Source organism: Panthera leo, chromosome A3, assembly GCF_018350215.1.
Source record: "Panthera leo isolate Ple1 chromosome A3, P.leo_Ple1_pat1.1, whole genome shotgun sequence".
Classification (NCBI taxonomy): domain Eukaryota; kingdom Metazoa; phylum Chordata; class Mammalia; order Carnivora; family Felidae; genus Panthera; species Panthera leo.
Genome location: NC_056681.1, coordinates 87,528,471 through 87,549,291, shown reverse-complemented (window position 1 = coordinate 87,549,291; position 20,821 = coordinate 87,528,471). Strand labels below are relative to the sequence as shown.

Below are 20,821 nucleotides of genomic sequence, written 5' to 3'. Positions count from 1 at the left end.
AGGCGGATGGTGCACAGGAAATGAAAACAAACAGCCGTGACTGTCAGGTGGCTCTGAGTGCTTTGAGCAGCACCTCTCAAATTATTTGTGCCGAGGAACCACTTTTTAAAGTTTTCCAGTCTGTTGTGGACCAATGTTTTTGTCAAATACAATGAAAATGGATTACACTTACTTCCATCTCTGCACTTAACCTGTCCTAGACAGATAAGAGTTTGCTGGGGACAGAACGGGGTGCACAGCAGCCCAAGAACCACCCTTTGAGGGGCACTGGTTTGGAAAAAGGCTGCAGGATAAAGAGGGGAGTGGCCGGGGAGGGGACTAGCTTATTAATGCGTGGCAAACATAGCCTCTCTGAAGAGGTGACATTTGAAGGAAATAGCAGTAAGGGAAGGCCAAGGGACAGGCGGCCAAATATGGTTGAAGGAAGCGTTTGGAAAGAAGAAAACCCTCTATGTTTGTCACTCCCGGAACTCAATTGCTCCTCCCACCAGATCCTTGGGAAAGTGGCTCTGCGTGTGGTTGCATTCCCTCCCCTGCCGGGAAGCCCCCCTGGCTTCTCTGCCCCGGTGAGCAGCCACCCTTTTAGGACCTAGGCACCACCCCACGAACTCCCCAGCCTCAGTTTCTCATCTCAAAAATGGGGACAAAAATACCTGGGCTGTTGCAGGGATCAGATAAGGAAGTCCAGGTAGAGGACCTCACGTGGTGCCTGGCCCACCCTGAATTGGAGTCATCATTTATTGCTCCCTTCTCTGTTCACAGCTCTGAACTAGTGGGAGAGGACAGGCCCAGAAGTCATGATTCCTGTCCTGGGGAAGCTGAGGGTCCAGTGGGATGGTGGCATTAACCCACTCCCAGCAACAAAGGGAGTGGCAGTAATAAGGAGTGTGACCAATAAGGAATGACAAAGCTTTTGCAAAGTGTCTTGTCCTTCTGCAGCTCCAGGGGTACAAGATAGGGTGGATGTGGTTGGCTCTGGGAGGAGGAGGCTCCTGGAGAGGAAGTGAGGCAGGGGCTGGGATCTGGCAGGCCTATGTCTTGGGCCCTTATGGGCTACACTGGGGCTTGTCAATCTGGGCTGCATTTTAAAATTATCTGGAGTCATGTTTTTCAAAATCCCAATGCCCATGCCACATGCCTACTCACTAAATCTCTAGGGGGAGGGGCCTATGTATCCTTTTTTTTTTTTTTTTTTTTTTTTTTAAGTTCTGTGTGTGATTCTAATCTGTGAACTGTGATGGAAGGCGCTAGAACTGCAAAGGTCGGGGAGAGGCACCTTGCCTGTCTACCTCCTACCATGAGTCCCATAGTCCCTAAAGGGCTGATTCATAAGGCTCACCAAACAAGGGACAAACTGAGTGAGAGACGGGCTCAGAGCCTCTGGGCTCATCCCTCCTCTCCTCCAGGAAGCTTTCAGTTCCACCACAGGGGTCACCCTCTCTCAGGGTTAAATCTGGGTACAGGTCCTTCAAGGCCCAGTTCATTTGCATGCTGGGTAGGCCGGGGTGCTATCCAGAAGCACACTTTCGGAGGCGTTGGCCTCTGCTTGTCTTCTTGGTGCCCTTCTGTGGTCTTCCTGTGGGCTGCATCTTGCCTCCTCCCTCTCCTGGTTCCCCTGGAACTCAGTGAATGCTTGGTACCTTTCACCCCCTAATCCCTTGCCAGACCACACCGTGGTCCATGAGCCATGGTTTTCAACTGGCTGCCCGGACTAGGGAGGTATTTTCTGGGAGGTCATCCATCACCCTCTTTGGGCTCATGGTTGGTGTTAAATCCCAAGCCTCCTTGTTGATTTGGAAATGGCATGAATCTCTAAGAGGCTGCTTCCTGTGACTGTGGGCACATTCCTATGAATGGCACTTGTGTATCTGGGATGGCCCTGGTTTTTGTAATCTGGAAGATACCGCCTATTCTGCTGTTCTAGAGGAAGCCATCTTGGGGCAGAGGTGATGGGTAAGGGGCTGAGGACAATTGCTGAAGAATCAGAGCTGCTCTTATCCAAGCCAAGTGGTGATGCTGTCAGTATTGGGACTTGGCAGTTTGTCCTCAGCCTGGATCCTGGGAGCCCGGCCTTAAAAAAGTCCCTCATGCCAGCAGAATGAGGGGAGTCCTGGGGCCAGCCTCCCACCTTTCCTTCCTCTACTGCCACATCTTCTTTTCTTGTTTCCTGCTCTGACTGTGGTCATTCATACAACACATGAACAGCAAGCATCCAATAGGTGTAGGCATTGCCAGGTGCTGAGAAAACAGGAATACCTAAAACTCTATGGGTCTCAGACACCAGTAGTGGGGGAAATGGACAGGTCAGTAAGTGTTACAAGACAGTAAGTGTTTTGGTAGAAGTAGCAAACAAGATAGTAGAAAAGATCCTGAGGTCGGACAAACCTGGAGTCAATTATGGTTCTCTCCTTAATTAGTTGGAATGGCATGGGGCAAGTTCCTTAACCTTTCTGTACCTCAGTTTCCTTATCTGTAAAATGGGGATTATAATCATGCCTCCTCATAGGTTTGTTGTAATCACTCAGTGAGCTATAATCATGGATTTAGCAAAGTGCCTGGAGACACTGAAGTCTTTTAAGCAATGTGGTTAATGTGGTCAATCTAGTTTGAGGTTATACAGAGGTTAATATAGAGGTTGTCAGGTGTTTCCTAGAAACTCTGACTGGAGCCTGGGGGCTGAACATGGAATCTAAGCGAGAATCTGTATTTTAATGAGAACCTCAGTGGTCCTACATATAGGTGGTGTGCAGACCATACTTTGAGAAACACTGCTTTAATTAAGCACCACATGTTTTCCTTGAAACAAAGCATGGTGATAAAGTATAAAAACAAGGAGAACTAGACTAAGTGGGACTATCCTTGTTCTCAGATATGGAGAAGAGCACATGCCACTCTGGGGTGGGGGGTGGAAGTTATTCTGGTGTGTCCAAGAACTAGATCCCTCTGAGACCCCTTCCTTGCTCTCCAGGGCCTCCCTGTAATGCACAGCCTGGGGGTCTGGGCAAGGCCAGGCCCAGAGATCAGTTGCATTCTGCCTGGGTCCCTGTCCGTATATCCGAAGGACACTTCATCCTGCAGAACTTTGTAAGTGGTGGGAAGGGAAGGCTTCATGGTTCTGCGCACCAGGTCCTATAAGGGGGGTTCTCATTAAAAGTGCAGACAACTTGGGGCACCTGGGTGGCTCCGGTTAAGCATCTGACTCTTGATTTCGGCTCGGGTCATGGTGTCACTGTTTGTGAGTTCGAGCCCCGCATGGAGCTCTGCACTGACAGTGTGGGGCCTACTTGGGATTCTCTCTCTCTCTCTCTCTCTCTCTCTCTCTCTGCCCTTCCCCCACTCTCTCACTCTGTCTCTACCACCCCCTCTCTCTCAAAATAAAAATAAGCATTAAAAAAATAATAAAAATGCAGACAACTTAACTGGGCACATAGTGGTTAAGGAAGAGATCTGGAGTGAGAACGGGTCCTGAGTAAGTCCTCATTTTCTCTGTCTGGATTAGGACCCTCTTGATGTCCAGGAAGGGGGTAAAGATGTTGGTTGGCAGGAGGAAGAGAAGTGGACACAGAGAGGGAGGCAATCACTTGGAGAGCAGTTGGGGGCATATTCAGGAGAGCACTAGGGGGAGAGCTGCATGTGATGTTGAAGTCCTGGGATCCAACATGGTCTTCAGCTTTCGGTCGGTCCCTATGAGGCCTGGCTACACCGTGGTCCCTGTTCTTGGACTTACACAAGATTGTGCCTCCTGTTCTATCCCTTAGGAGTCCCTCTATTATTTGAGCACACTTGAAGGAATCTCTTACCTTTCCCACAAAAGAGCCCTGACCAAGATTCCTAGGCAAAATCAGAGAAACACCAGCCCCCGGAGAAATATCTGACATACCTTCCTGACATCTCCACTTGGATCTCAAACTGAACTGATGCAAAACAAAACTCCAGATTCCTCTCCCACCTTCCTGCTCCTCCCCAGCTTTCTCAACCTGTTACATGGCATCACTGACCACTTCTCACCATTCACCAGTTCCAGCCCAAACCATTTCTCTTTCCCTTGCCCTGTGCATGTAAGTCATGGTGAACGAGTCCTAACAGTTCTATCTCCAAATTAGATGACATCTCAGATCAGTTCACTTCTCTCCTCCACCATCACTCAGAGTTCAAGACAACATGGCAGTGGCCCCCACCTCATCCACTCATTCACCACTCTCCAGATGGTGACCAGAGTGAGCTCTGTAAAATGCTGGTCCTCTCATGGCACTCTCTCTTCAACACCTCATCAGGGCCTCCAAACACTATATGCTCTGCCGCCTACCTTCCCTATTACCCTTCGACTCCAGCCACGCCGGCCTTCAGACACTTCCAGAATATTCTATGCTAGTTCCCACCTCCAGGTCTTCACAGTTGTTACCCTGTGTCTTGACTCCTCTTCTGGCGCTTGTTCTGGCTGTCTCTTCCCTGTCATTCACACCTCAGCCCACTGTCATTCATCTCCTTTCCTGATGACCCCAGTCAAAGATTCCTAGTCTCTATCATATCACATTTTATCTGCCTCATAGTACTCATCACTCTTTTGAATGCTATTTGTCAGGGCACCTGGGTGACTCAGTTGGTTAAGCGTCTGACTTTGTCTCAGGTCATGATCTCACAGCTTGTGAGTTCAAGCCCCTCGTCAGTTTCTGTGCTGACACTTCAGAGCCTGGAGCCTACTTCAGATTCTGTGTCTCCCTCTCTGTCTGCCCCTCCCCCGCGCACACTCTGTCTCTCTCTCTCAAAAAAGAAGAATAAACATTAAAATAAATAAATGCTATGTCTTTCTCATGCAGAATGGAAGCTGCCTGAGGCTAGGTGCCTGATCTATTTTGTTCTCTGATATATCCCCAGTGCCTAGAACAGTACCTAGCATATAGTAGGTATTCAGTAATATTTTTGAACAAACGTATGGGTGAATATATGGAGAATTCCACAGAATTCTAGCTATATAACCAAGGGCAAGTTAATAAACTTTCTGAGTTTCCTGAAATGGGGATAATATTACCCATAAAGCCAGCTTTTAATAAAGATTAATCTGGTGAGCTAATGAATGTGCCTGCTTTATTTTTATTTTTTTAAATATTTTATGGTTAAGTAATCTTTGTGCCCAACATGGGGCTCGAACTCACAATCCCGAGATCATGAGTCACGTGTTCCACCCACTGAGCCAGCCAGGTGCCCCAAATGTTCCTGCTTTAAATTTTCAGCATGTTATTTAATTTCTTTGTGCCTCAGTTTCCCTTTCTTTAACACAGGAATAATAAAGGCCTATTCTGGTATTTTTAAAATATTTATTTATTTAATTAATTTTGAGAGGGAGAGACAGAGTACAATTTCGGGAGGGGTATAGAGAGAAGGAGAGAGAGAGAGAGAGAGAGAGAGAGAGAGAGAGAGAGAGAGAGAGAAAATCCCAAGCAGGCTGCACTCTGTCAGTGCACAGAACCCGATGCAAGGCCCAATCCCATAAACTGTGAGATCATGACCTGAGCAGAAATCAAGTCAGAGGCTCAGCTGGCTGAGTCACCCAGGTGTCCCGCATTCTGTTATTTAAAAAGTGTACATATTCGGGGCACCTGGGTGACTCAGTTGGTTAAGTGTCCCACTCTTGATCTTAGCTCAGGTCTTGAACTCAGCTCAGGTCTTGATCTCAGGGTGATGAATTCAAACTGTGTGTTGGGATCTGTATTGGGTGTGAAGCCTACTTAAAAAAAAATTAAAACATGTACATATTTGACTGTTGTTCCTCATTCTTGATACAGAGCCCCTAAAGCCCTTGGAATTTCCTGAGTGACAGGAGTGCCCTTTGTCATTCATAATAAGCCCCTTTAAAGTACACCTGAGTTTATGCTAACAAGGTGACTCAGGGTGGACCTTATATAGTTCAGGATGTGCACTGGTTCCAAAAAGACCACGTCTGTGATTAGAGGTTTGGAACCCCCACCCTGGCTCCCCAGGGAGGTGAGAGGGGCTGGGTTATAAATAATCATGAACAGTGAGATTCAGAGAGCTTCTGGGTTGAACACAAGGAAGTTCTGGGGGGTGGCACATCCATAAAATGTATAGAAGCTCCTTGAACACCCGCACCCCAACATCTTGCTGTGTGCATCTCTCCAATTGGCTATTTCTCTCCCTCCCCCCCCCCCAAAATTTGGCTATTTCTAAGTTGTATCCTTTTTTTTTAAGTTTATTCCTTTGTTTTGAGAGAGCAGGGGGAGGGGCAGAGGGAGAGGGAGAGAGAGAGAATCCCAAGCAGGCTCCACACCACCAGTTAAGAGCTTCGTGCAGGGCTCAGATTCACAAACTGCAAAATCATGACCTAAGTCAAAAGTGAGAGTTGGATGCTTAACCAACTGAGCCCCCAGGTGCCCCCCTGAGTTGTATCCTTTACCATAAATGAGTAAAGGAAAGTAAAGTGTTTTCCTGAGTTCTGTGAGTCATTCCAACAAATTGACAAGCCCGAGGAGGAAGATGAGGGAACCCCCAATGTTTCAGCTGGCCAGTCGGAAGTACAGGTGGCCCCAGGGACATGCAACTGGCATCTGATGTGGGACTGTCCTGTGAGACTGAGCTGTAACCTATAGTGTCTGTGCTAACTCCAGGAGCCAGTGTCAGAATTGAATTGAATAGTTTGAGTACCAGTTGGTGATTGAGAAAGGGGGACTTGGTTGCTGTTCGTGTTAGAAAACACCACACATTTGGTGTCAGAAGTGCTGTCTGGAGAAAACCTCACTCCCATCCCATAAGATTGTGGTGAGAGGAATAAATGAGTTAGGACACATCAAGCCCTTGGAGCAGTGCCCGGTACAGGGGAAGGTCTCAACAGAGGTTTCCTGTACCATATGTTACCTGTAAGACCCCGGGGACGGGGGAAAAAGAAAGGGGAGTGGTAAGCAAGTCAGTAAGTTGAGGATTCACTGAGGGCTCACTGTTTGCTCAGCTGTGTTCTGAGCTCCCCATGGAGGCCTGAAGAGGAGATGTGGCTTTCAGACACATTCTTGTTCTTGGGAAGTGTGTGCTAGTTGGTGCCCACCACGTACACACACACACACACACACACACACACACACACACACACTACCAAGACATGTGGAAGGGTCTCTTGGGATGAAGTCAAGAAGTCTTCCTGGAAGAGGAGGGGCTTGGTCCTGACCACCAAGGGCAGAGAAATGTCGGGCGTATAGGGGGCAGGGCAGGGGAGAGATGAGGACAGGGAAGGACCTGCTGGCCTGGGCATCTGAGGTGCCTTTGGAGAGCAAAGTTTCAGGGTAGAGTGTGCTGGCAAAACTAGGCTAGGCAGAGGGCAGATAGGACGAGAGGGGCAGGTATTGAGGGGTGACTCTATGCCTGATGTCCCCCCAGGAGCTCTGGCCGGGCCCAGCCACCGCAGCCCTCTCTCTGGCAGAGTCTGACTTTCCAGCCTCCTGACTGAGTGTCGCTGGAGGGAGGGCCCGCGCTGCCCCAGGCCATCTGCCGTGTTGTTTGGGGCTCTGCCGGACAACAGGTCCAGGTGGAGACGGCCTGGGCCTGCAGGACAGCAGCCGGTCCTGACTGAATTGCAGTGGGGGTGCCAAGGAAAGCACGGCAACAGGCACAGCAGGGACCCCTGCATATCCCACCACAGCTTTCTCCAGGAAGCGCACCCTTCCAGACTGTCTGCCTGCTCACTCTCTCCTTCCTCGCCTCTACCCTGTGTAAGTCCTGTTTTGGTCATGTCTGTAATACATCTATCCATGAGCTGCCTCATATATGAGGCTAAACTACCAGAGCTGTTGCCTGACTAAGGGTCTCGAGTCATTCTTTATAAGCCCCAGGATGGTTGCCAGTTTACGGGTGGCATAAAGATGCCAGACTGCTTGTCCAATCCTAGCTCTGGAGCATATTCTTTGTATGACCTTGGACATAACCTCTCCTCCTCTGTAAAATGGGATAATACAGGCAGCTACATCATCGGGTTGTTGGGAGGCATTGGTGAGTTACCACAGGCAGAGCACTTAGAGCCCTGCCTCCGCACCGTGAGTACTAGGTATTATTAGTATTATTGTTATCATTATGTGTCTCTGTTACCAGCTTGAAATGCCTCCATTCGCGCAGAGGGGGTGCTCACTTTACAAAAGCTTTTCCTTTGGGTTAAGCTTATTATTGTTAAAATGCGAAGGCATTCCTGAGTAAAGGGGGTGTTCAGACTCCTTCTCTCCAGCAAGAGCTTCTGAGGCACAGTGGGATGCAGGGCAGGTACGGAGGATGGGGAGAAGCCCAGGAGGGGAAAATGAGAAGTCCCCTATCCAATTTTGGATCATTTCTTCTCTTCCCTGGAACCTTTGCTCCCAGCAAGCCAACCCCTCACCATCCTTTCCTGCAGGGTCCCTCACGCACCAACAGCCCCGAGTAACTCCCTGCATCCTGGATGCCCCTCCTTCCTATTTCTCTGGCCTTTTCCCATGTTCCATCCAAAGTGCCTGACGTATCTGGAAGGCCCCCTGTTGGCATATGCCAGCTCTCTCTTGTCAGCGCTATATTCATTGTTCTGGTTTGCCTATAACTCCAAGCGTTTCCCTAATGCGTGTCTGAACTCCTCAAAAGCTGGGTCTCCCTGCAGCAGCCCATAGGCCTCACACCCCACGAAGTTCCCAGGCTGTAGGGCAGGGGTGGAGTGGCCTGGCCCTGCACTCTTACCTGGGTCTCGGAGAGGTTCAGCTGGCGGGCCAGCTCGGTGCGCTCTCGGCCCACCACATACTGGCAGCGCTGGAACTCCATTTCCAGGCGGTACAGCTGCTCAGCCGTGAAGGATGTGCGGGTCCGCTTGGGCCGGTCCAGGTCCAAACCCTTAGGCAGGACAATCTCCCGGATGGTCCCTTTGGCATCTGCAGGGGCCATGACAAGAGGCAGGTTAGTTCGCTAATTAAGGATATAGGCCACTAACAGTCATATTAACAGGAGGCAGTGTGATCTAACAGGGAGCTCTTTGAGCCGGGGCCCGGCTCTGTGACCTCTGACAAGTTGCTTACCCTCTCTGGACCCAGCTTCTTTAATCATCCAACGCAGTATATCGTGTCTATTGGGTATATGTGTGTGAATGGGCCTTGTTACAAATTTCAAGTCTACCACCGTAGCGTGGGCAGAAAGAATTCACTCTGACCCAGCCAGGATTCTGTTTCCTCAGTAGAATAAAAGAATAAATGGAAACAGATATACTAAGTCCTCAAGTGTAGAGGAAAGGACGGGCTAGAATTGGGTATGACCAGGCAGGTAAGGCTTACTGGAGGAGATGTCCTGAGCCAGGTCCTGTGCTGGGTGTGTATGCATGCATGAGCACCTGAGTCCCCAGACCCTCCTGGGTTCCATGAAGAGGCTAGCTGGTAAGGGGCGGAGGGCAGCCTGGGAAGCTGGGGTCCCCAGGAAGGAGTCCAAGGACCATTGCCACTACATCAAGCTGCTGGGGTGCCTTCTACAGAGGAGATTTCTGCCACTCCCCATGTACCTCGTCCTGAACAATAGGCCACCCCCCTGGATCCTAAACCAATGCCATCCATGCACAGGGTCTCCAAAATTTTGGAGGCTACTTAAGAGACATTGAAAACCTTGCAGCCTACGTTCACCAGATACTTCCACTTAAAGAACTGAGAAATGGCAACAAAGTGTTCAGCAAAAGTAAAATATGATTTGGGGGAGGGTGGGTTGTATATACATCAGCTTTAGCAATAGGGGCAGAGATGATAACATGTTTGAACCACACACTCGGATAGCTGGAAATCTAGTTATTAGTTATTTGTGTCAAAAATTGGCATGTGGAAATATGCAGTCTCGTATTCTGTAGGACTTAGCAAACCATTCCCAGCACATGACACTGCTGACAATGAAGCTGAACTAACAGTAGTTTACCATTAGGGAGAAAGATGAGTGTCGGCAGAAAACCCACCAGCTCAAGGCAGCCCTGATCAACGCAGGCACTGCTGATCAAGCACAGGTGACAGAGCAATCCTCCACAGTTGGGGGAGTTTTAACCCTCCCCCGGGGGTCACACATTCTGCCGTGTGGCCAGAAGCTAGTGGCCTGGCTGCTCGTGTTTCAGTCATAACGAAAGCTGACACCTGGGCCGTGTTTGCTCGAGGCCAGGCACTGTTTTGAGGACTTGAAACTTCCCAATGTTCTCAGTGAAGCTGGAACTATTATTAGTCCCATTTTACAGATAGGGAAAAGGAGGAACACATTTTAAATAACCTCCCCGAGGTCACACTGACAGTGTTCCATAAGCTCTAGAAACAACCTTATTTTCCTTTACGAATACCCTCTTTTAGCAATGTTGAATGATTCAATGGATGGGTTATAATGAAGAGACCTTTGGTCATGGGTAACAAAATGGAATCTTCTGGATGGGTTCATCAAGTGCCCTGGAAGACATAGGAAAGGACCTGCATTTGGAATGTTGCTGTCTGCCAGGAGGCTCCTGTGAGCCTCACCACTATAGATTCTTCTTTTAGAATCCCCGCTTTAGAGAATGAGTCTAACATCTCTCCCTCCAAATCCTCCACCATGTGATTTATGAGCGTGGTTCTTCCTGGCTCCTGCCCCGGCCAGCTAACATTTACTCCTCCACGGTATGTGTTAGCTCCTCCTGCCTTGCAAGTCCTGCCCCTGATCTCAGAGGTTCTTAAGAACCTTTGTGCTCAGTCAGCCCTGGGAGGAAGATGTGTCTGGGTCAGGGGATGCAGTCACTCTCAGAGGTGGCCCTCCCCTCCACACTGGGCAGAGCACATCAGATGGACATGGGCCCAGCTCTTGGAGTGGAGGTGGAAACCACAGGTCTTTCGGGACAACTCAAGCTTTCCCTCTCCGGTACTTTCTACATTCTGAAAAGGTGGGGTAATATTTGCGGCCCCATCAACTGGGTCCCCTTTGCTCAGATCCTATTATTTCCAACTGTGGGACCGGTCTCAAAACTTCCCTCACAAAACCCAAATGACTCCATATCCAAAGGCACTGATTTTATTAGAAGTGTTTTGGGGGGGTATGGACTGGAGGAGGGGTGGTGGGTGTTGTATGTGGTGCTGGAAGCTTTACATCCTCTTCCCAGAGAGCCTCCTGGAGCCCACCTAGAGCTCTAAGCCTGTGTTCCAGACCACTGAGGTCAAATCATAGATGTCCCTCGCCCTTTCTTCTTTGTGGAAGAGCTAACACAAGCATTCCTGCCTCAGGGAACAGCCAAGGTTAGCTCTTCCTCTCAGGGTCAAGGAAGGCAGGAATCATATAAGAAAGGCAACTTGCCCGCCAGATATCAAAACGTGCCATAAAAATAAGCATATGAAAAGATATTCAACATCACCAGCCATTAGGGAAAGGCGAATTAAAACCACGAGAGACACATATTAGGATAACTAAAAGAAATAATACTGAGAGTGTCAAAGGCTGATGAGGATACAGAGAAAGTAGATCTTTCTACACTGCTGGTGGGAATGTAAATGGTGCAGTCACTCTGGAAAACGACCTGGCAGTTTCTCAAAGAGTTAAACATACACTTACCATAAAACCCAGTGACCACACTCCTGGGCATTTATCCTAGAGAAACAAAATCTTAGGTTCACATCAAAACCTATACGTGAATGCTCATAGCTGCTTTATTTATTTATAATAGTCCCTAAATGGAAACAAGCCAAATGTTCAATAGGTGAATGGTTAAGCAAACTGGGGTACAGTTATACTATGGGATATTACTCAGCAATAAAAAGGAATGACTATTGACAGACATGACAATTTGGGTGAATCTCCAGGGAATTCTACTGAGTGGAGAAAACCAAAGTCAGTTCCCAAGATTATGTACTGCATGGGTCCATTTATAGAACACTATCACAATGACAAAGTTATAGAGGAAGAGAGCAGATCCATGGTTGCCAGAGGTTAGGTAAGGGAGGGTGTGAATGTCAAGGGGTAGCCTGAGGAAGTTCCTTGATGGTGACAGAACAGTCCTGTATTTTGATCGTGGTGGTGGTCATATAGGTCTATAAATGTGGTAAAGTTTCATAGAACTATATATGAAGACAAAAAATGAGTGCATGGAAAAATGGGTGAAATTCGAGGAAGGTCTGTAGTCTAGTCAATTATATTGTACCAATGTCAATTTCCTGATTTTGACAATGTTTTTATAAATACGTAAGTTGCCACCTTCGAGAGAAGGTGATGGGTACACAGGACCTCTCTGCCAAACCTCTCTGTACTATTTTTACAACTTCTTGTGAGTCTAAAATGATTTCAAAATAAGACATCAACAACAACAGAACATACCATGAAGCTACCATGAGGTTTTGTCACAGAGATGGACAAATCCATTGGTGGAAAAAATAACAACAGCATTTCCCTAAAGTGCCTCTGCATTCCACTTGTGGTTTGTAAGATGATTTTAAATGCTACATAAATAAACATTTGTTACTTCAAAAGTTATGCACTTAATTTAATGTTTACTAGAAAAAAATTTAAACCTATGATTTTATGTGCTTAGGATGATGCAGAAGTAGGTATTTAATTTTAAAATGTATTATGCTTGGGGTGCCTGGGTGGCTCAGTCGATTAGGCGTCCAACTTTGGCTCAGGTCATGATCTCATGGTTTATGAGTTTGACCCCTATGTCAGGCTCTGTGCTGACAGCTCAGAGCCTGAAGCCTACTTCAGATTCTGTGTCTTCCTCTGTCTCTCTCTGCCCCTCTCCTGTTTGAACTATGTCTCTCTCTCTCTCTCTCTCTCTCTCTCTCAAGAATAGATAAACATTAAAAATTTTTTTAAATGTATTATGCTAAAATATTAAGTAAATAAATGGAACATAACAGAAATGGTGAACATTCAAGTGATTGAAATGTGGGAAACAATGGAATCAAGAGTGGACAATTAGACCCACTATATATATTGATAGGATTTATGATAACAGGAACATTCTAAATGGAGAAAGATCAGTGTAGTCAATAAATGGAGTTATGTAGATTGGTAACCATAAATTACCTATTTGTAATAAAATTAAGTTAAATTCCTGTCTTTCATCATAAATGACAAGTTTCAAATGGATTAGAGGGAAAGTCATAGGCCATAAAATGATAAAAGCACTAAAAGAAAATATAGGATGAGGGGCACCTGGGTGGCTCAGTCAGTTAAGCATCTGACTTTGGCTCAGGTCATGAACTCAGAGTTCATGAGTTCAAGCCCCACATTGGGCTCTGTGCTGACAGCTCAGAGCCTGGAGCCTGCTTCAGATTCTGTGTCTCCCCCTCTCTCTGCCCCTCCCCTGCTCATGCTCTCTCTCTCTCTGTCTCAAAAATAAATAAAAACTTGGGGCGCCTGGGTGGCTCAGTCGGTTAAGCCGCCGACTTCGGCTCAGGTCATGATCTCGCGGTCCGTGAGTTCAAGCCCCGCGTCGGGCTCTGTGCTGACAGCTCGGAGCCTGGAGCCTGTTTCAGATTCTGTGTCTCCCTCTCTCTGACCCTCCCCCGTTCATGCTCTGTCTCTCTGTCTCAAAAATAAATAAACGTTAAAAAAATTAAAATAAATAAATAAATAAATAAAAACTTTAAACATTTTTTAAAAAAGAAAACATAGGATGATATTTTTATAATCCTAAGCTTGGGAAGAACAAGATATAAAACTGGAGCCATAAAGACAAAGGATATATGGAGACATATAGACAAAGGATATAACCAACTATATTGAAGCTAAACCCTTTTGGTTTTTTTTTTTTAATTTTTTTTAACGTTTTTATTTATTTTTGAGACAGAGAGAGAGCATGAACAGGGGAGGGTCAGAGAGAGGGAGACACAGAATCTGAAACAGGCTCCAGGCTCTGAGCTGTCAGCACAGAGCCCGACGCGGGGCTCAAACTCACGGACCGCGAGATCGTGACCTGAGCCGAAGTTGGCTGCTTAACCGACTGAGCCACCCAGGCGCCCCGAAGCTAAACCCTTTTGTATGACAAAAGTACCAAAGCCAAAGTAAAATAAAACAGACTTGAAGGAAAAACTTTAAAAAGATAAAGAAATGACAAATAATGCAACTATAAATAAATAATTTTTTAAAAGGGAAATAGTCCAGGAGGAAAAATGGTCAAACAATTTATGTGGGCCATTCCCAGAAAAAGATGCCAAATGGTCAATAAACATATGAAAAATGAGTACAGCTTCACAGAAATCAGGATGAGGTAAATTCACACAACAATGGAAAATCATTTCTTTCCTGTAGGATTGGAAAGACGTTAATAAATGATTAATAGATCAATGGTGAGCTGTAGGGGATTCCACACTCCCATTCAATGTTGGTAGGGCCGTAAATTGTCACCACCTTTTAAGGTTGCATTTGTCAACCTTAAACGCATGTAACTTTTATCCTAACAATTTTATTCTAGTAAGTATTTATCCAGACAAAGCATGGGCTCATCTGCTCCAGGGTATATTCAAAGATGTTTGCTGCAGCAGTGTTCAAGATGCTGAAAATCTGAAAGCAACCTCACGGTTCCCCACAAGGGAAACGGCTGAACAAATCACACTAATGCATATACTACAAAATACTGTGTAGCAATTTAAAAGAATGACAAAATATCGATATGAACTGACATGAAGAGAAAGAAAGTTATAGGATAAAATATGTAGTAATATCTCATTTATGTAAATAAACAACTAGGCATATTCAACCACTCAACATATATTTGATGAGCACTTACTATGCACCAAATACTTTTCCAGGATCTGGGGGGTATAGAAATGAGCAAAATAAACAAGGTCCTTGTTGCCATAGACCTTCTATTGCAGAGAGAGGAAGATAATAAATTTAAAAAATGAATATGTAATGTAATGAGAAATGCTGGGAAGACAATAAAACAAGATAAGAGGATATTACTGATCCTCTCCAAATAACCGAAACCCAATAACCATTGTGTGTGTGTTTGCTATTTTAGCTATGACAGCCAGAGAGGGCTACTCATCAAAGTTAAGATAGTGGATAAATCATGAATGCTGTTCACCAGTGTCCCCAACTCCTTCCAGGCACATGGTAGGGTTGCACTAATTTTCTGCCCTTTGAAATTAGATATGACCACATGACTTACTTCAGCCAAAATGAAAAGATGAAGTCACCTTCAGATGAACACTTTAAAAGCTGGTTCATAATTTGCCACACCCTCTTCCCCCTACTGTGATGGTCCTGGAATCAAGAGTCAAGATGAAGCATCATCAGCCTGAATTTCTGAGTATGAAGATGAGCCTATGCCCACTCGTGATAGACTTATCATGTGAGTGAGAAACACACCTGTGTTCTGTTAAAACTCTAAGATTTGGGGTTGTCTCTGCAGCAAAACCTAGCCCATCCTTATTGACACAGCCCCCTTTCCTGAATTGTTCCTTTTCTGGGTGGAGTTTGGGGGAAGCACCAGGAAGGAAGGACAGATTTAATTCCAGGGCCTTTTTGTGGGTAGGGTGAAAATGCAGGAGTCTAAAGGGAATGACTCCTGAGTCTGGCTGCCTTTCTGGTCTCCTCAAGGAGGAGTGAGCCTTAGGGGGACAGGAAAGGGTGATTCTGTCCAACCAGCCTTTGCCTTGGGAGGGGTGGTGATCTCTGATAATGGCTAGCTAATGCCCCTGACCTCTAGGATGAACTCTTACCCCTTTCTGGTACTCCTCCCAGTAGCTTCCCACAAAACCCTAACTGATTTCATCTCCCAGCACCAGACTAGTTCCTTTGCACGGCAAGCTGCTCATGTGCTTATTTTTAAGTGTGACAAAGTCCTTCCCTCCTTGATCCACGATGTGATTATTATAAAAATTCCTTATGGAAAATTCATCCTCAAGTTGAACAGGAAAATTGAAAATGGAAGACCAGTTAAGGAAAGAATGTTAAAGAATGAGGAGAAAATACTTGCATTACCATACAGCAAAATATATTACAAATATATGGCAATGAAAATGGTACGATGCTGGCATGAGAGTTTGGAAGCAAATTCATGCATATATGAGGACATTTCAGTTAGTGGGAGGAAAGATAGGATTATTAAAGACCTGGCTTTTGGACAATTAGCTCGTTATTTGAAATAATTCATCTCACACTGCATGTAAAAATAAACACAATATAGAAGAAAATTTTTAATATAAAAAATAAGCTCTAAAAATTAAAGAAATACATAAACAATTTTTTAAATATTTATTTATTTTGGAGAGAGAGAGAGTGAGCAGGGGAGGGTCAGAGAGAGAGGGAGACACAGAATCCGAAGCAGGCTCCAGGCTCTGAGCTGTCAGCACAGAGCCCAATGCAGGGCTTGAACTCTCGGACAACGAGATCATGACCTGAGCCGAAGTTGGACACTTAACTGACTGAGTCACCCAGGCGCCCCACATAGACAAATTTTTAAAAAATAAATGATAGATTTGAGCACCTAGAAATAAAAGCTTCTGCAGGATGAGAGACAGTTAAAAGACAAAGGACAGATTAGGAGAAAATATTCATACTACATGCATAGCAGAGCCTTAATGTCTAAATACACAGCCTCTATAGACCAAGGAGTAAAGTCGAGCAACCCAGTGGGAAACTGAGCAAATTATATGAATGGGTTATTCAGAGAGGAAGAAATGTAAGTGTCTAATAACTATGAAAAGGTACTCAAGCTTAGAGAGAATCAGAGAAAATGAAAAGTTAGAACAGCAAATGACAGCTAGTTTTTTCTTTTTTCCAGATGCCGTATTTTACCTATCAGACTAGAGAAAATGTGCTGGCAAAGCTGGGGGAAATAAAGGTTCTCTCAAGCTCTGTTGTTGAGAATATTTTTAGAGGGCAATTTCACAATGCCTAGCTAAATTAAAAATGGCATAGTTCTGTTGTCCTAGAAATTTTATAAAGGTTTTGACTCCAGAGAAATATTGATATACTTGATAAAGATAGATTTACTGTTTGTGGAATAGCTTGTAAGAGAAAAATAAAAGAAAAAGTTGAATGTTTATCAATGGAAATATTGTTAATAAAATCACAGTATTAGTGATGCCTTTGGTTTTTATGTCAACATTAACAAGAATGAGGTACATCCCCATATACTGACTTGATGGATGTCCATTACATATTGCTATATAAAAATGGCAAGTATGTATAAACCTATTTTTATAAAGAACAACGAGTAAAACAACACTGTGTGTGTGTGTGTGTGTGTGAACTTGTGTTTGTGTAGGATCAAGTCTGCAGGATGAACACCTCTCTTCACTGTTTAGGAGTGAAAGCTGGTCAGGGAGGAAAGATTTCTTCTATCTTACCTTGTGTACATTTTTATTGTTTGGTTTGTCACAAAGACTATGTAGCAAAATGCAGTTTTATCTTTGGTAGAAGACCTTTCTAACAGAGAACTACAATCCCCAAAAGGAATGACCATTAGATGTGATTACAATTTAAATTTGAGTTCAGTAAAAAAAAAAAAAAAAAACCTCACAACAAAGTTTAAAAAAAGAAAAAGAGGGCTGCCTGGGTGGCTCAGTTGATTGAACAACTGACTTCAGCTCAGATCATGGTTTCATGGTTCATGAGTTCGAGCCCTCCATCAGGCTCTGTGCTGACAGCTTGGAGCCTGGAGCCTGCTTCAGATTCTGTCTGTCTGTCTGTCTGTCTGTCTCTCTCTCTGCTTCCCACTCTCACTCTGTCTGTTTCTCTCTCTCCAAAATAATAAATAAACATTAAAAAATGTTAAACAAAAAATATTAAAAAAAGAAAAAGATTTGGGCATGTTTACAGCACATATCACAGAAAAAGGGATTACTTCCTTAGTATAAAAGTAGCATTCACAACTATAAGAAAACAATAAACCAATAGAGAAATAACCAAGCACATGAATAAAAAAATTCACAGAAGAGGAAATTAAGATGAAGAATAAGTACATGAATATATATGCTTAACCTTACTAGTGATTAAAAATGTCAATAAAAATGTTTTTCACTTGACAAGATCTCACTCTAAAAGATTCAGTTTATCCTGGTTGGAAGGGTGAGGTGAAATGACACATTTATACGCAATTGCTGGGAGTATAAATTTTGGGCATGGAATTCAGAAATATGTCACAACTTTAACATATGTGTGAAATAATGCCTATTATTTTAAACATTTTATTATGAGAAATTTCAAACATACACAAAATTAGAGAAAGTAGTATAATGAGCCCTGACATACCTATCCCCCAACTTCAACAATTATAAATTCATGAATAATCCTGTGTCTTCTCTATCCTCATAATTTTAAGCAAATCTCAGACATCATATCATTTCATCCAGAAATATTTTTATATGTGTCTCTGAAAAAAAAAACTTCCTTTGCAAAATAACAATACTGTCTCAACCAAAGACATTATCAATCATTCCTTAATATAAAAAAGTCCCACTTGGTTACACATTTTTCAGATTGTCTCATAAATGAGACTTTAAAAAACCATCTGTCCAAATTAGGATCCAAAGATGTTCACTGAGACATTGCTTGTAATAGTGAAAAAGTAGAACCAACTTAAATACCCATCAATAGAGGACTGGTTAAATTAATGATATCTGCAGAATGGAATACCATGTAGCTGTTAAAAGAATGAGGCAGTTTTAAAAAGCAAGCAAGATTTCTACAAATGTTTATTAAATGGAAAAAAATTTGCAAAAAATTTCCCACTTTTGCAACATATTACGAAAAGAAAATATTTATCTTTTTCAATTACTAATGAGTGTTTGGTTGGTTCCATCTTGGGAGTGTACATGCTTTATGCAGGAAAAAATGAAGACCTTTCCGTTTATACATGATATGGCAAAACAAACATGGTTGGATTTATAATTAGAAAGTTATTTTACACTTTAGAAAACAAAAGGCATCAGAAACAAATTAGAAGCAAATTATGAATTTTAAAAAGCTGCAACACATATTGAAAGCAATGAGCTACTACCCTTAATGCTGAGTTTCTACAAATCAGTAAGGAAGGGAATATTTGAAAATTAAAAGTGGTCAAAGGAAATGAGTTGTTAGATAACACCGGAAGAAATACCCTGGCCGGCAAATATGAGAAGATAGTCAACTTCACTAATAATCAATGAAATAAAAATTAGAATGTCAATGAGGTACTACTTATCACCTATATGACTGGCAAAGGTAGAAAAGATATCTATGCCTAATATGGGCAGAGGAAAAAGATGGGGGTATAAACTACAAACTTTCCCCCACAAAGAGCAACTTGACAGTATCTTTCAAGATATAAAGCCTAAACTGTGATGGCAAGATTTGGGGCTACAAGCACTTTCAGGCATTGCTGCTGGGACTGGGGAGAGGGGTGGGGGAGCAGAGGTGGGTAGATAAGGCATGGGTGGTGTATCATGTATGGAGGGAATTTGGCATTATCTTCTAAATTACAAACTAACATACTCTTCCACCTTTTAGGAACTTCTCTGACATATACCTACACACGTGGAAATGACCAAGGAACAAGTTTATTGCAGAATTGTATATAATAGCAACATATGAGAAAAAAGCTAACTGTTCCACCAATAGGACATGGGCTATCCAACATGCATTATGGCCCACCCAGTCCATATAAATGGAATACTATATATCTGTGAAAAAAGGGACAAGAGGTTCTTTACATCCCAAAATGTACTGGTAAGTGAAAATAGCAAGGTGCAGAAAAATATAGGGAGGTGTCATATATGAGTAAAAAATAAATAAATAAAAGCAAGAAAACAATAGAGCAGCCCTGACTTGCATAAGGGTGAATGTCTTTTGGAAGGACAAACCAGAAAGTAAAAAATGGCTGCCTTAGAGCCAGGTGGGAACTGGAAGAGAGAGGGCAGGGATGGAAGGGATTTTTCACGGTGTACTTAACAACACAACGTTTTGATGTCGGAATCACAGGAGCTAATTACCATTTTCAAATTAAGCAAAACACGTTTTTAAAAACTGTAGTGTGTGTAAACCTTTTGAAGCAGCAGTTCCACTGCTAGGAATCTATTTCACGGAAACACTCAAGTGCGCAAAGACCTGTGTCTTGGAAGTTTATTCCACAGTTTATATTAGGGAAAACCAACTGGACCCTCCCTGCAGAGGTGGGGAGAATTCGGCTTTCCCCAACCAAAGGGATACTTTCGGTTCGGTCACGGTCACGGAACAGCGCGAAATGGTTGACCCGAAAAGATGACCCCTGCGGATTAAATTTTTTTTAAAGGTAAGTTGCAAAACGTCTTATGTAATACGATTCCACTTTTGCTGATGTTTACATATGAGAGTGGGAAAATCTGGAAGGGCCCACCTGAAACTGAGAATGGTGGCTATTTGGGGGAGCCTTCTACCGCTTCGGGTTCGGTTTTGTTTTATGTTGAGCACGCATAACTTTTTGAAATTCAATCCTCTAGCTACCTATCTACTTTGTAAGTGTGGCCCTGCACGCCCAGCCCTGGCTTCCCCGCAGCTCCACGAGTCGACTGGTCCCCGCGAGGGTGGGTGGCTGGGCAGCGGCCGCAGGAGCAAACCACCAAACAAACCCAGGCTTTAGTCACCCAGTGATTTCAAGCTCCAGCGGATAACTGGAGGCCTGTGAATTGAGCGGGGAGGAGGGGCGCAGATTTATCCAGCTATTTCTTTCTCGCCCCCTGGCTGGCTTTGCTGGTGGAACCACACACTAAGCAGCCGCAGACAGGCGGGAGCCTCACTACCCTCCGCTAGCCGCCCTGCTCCTGGAGCGACCTCCTGCTCCAGTCCCAGCTGGAGGCCCTGCCGACCCAGCTACCAGTAAAAGAACCATATTTGAGGTTTTATATTTCGGTGGTTCCCAAAGTTGAGGACT

At 44.4% G+C, this 20,821-nt stretch overlaps 1 protein-coding gene across 1 annotated transcript in view; it reads right to left on the bottom strand.

Annotated features, from left to right (window-relative positions):
• Positions 1 to 20,821, bottom strand: part of VAX2 (ventral anterior homeobox 2) — a 28,275-nt gene that overhangs the window by 805 nt on the left and 6,649 nt on the right. The window contains exon 2 of the mRNA XM_042932627.1: positions 8,698 to 8,885. Within this exon, the coding sequence (XP_042788561.1) occupies positions 8,698 to 8,885 (188 nt within the window). The remainder of the gene's footprint in view (positions 1 to 8,697; positions 8,886 to 20,821) is intronic.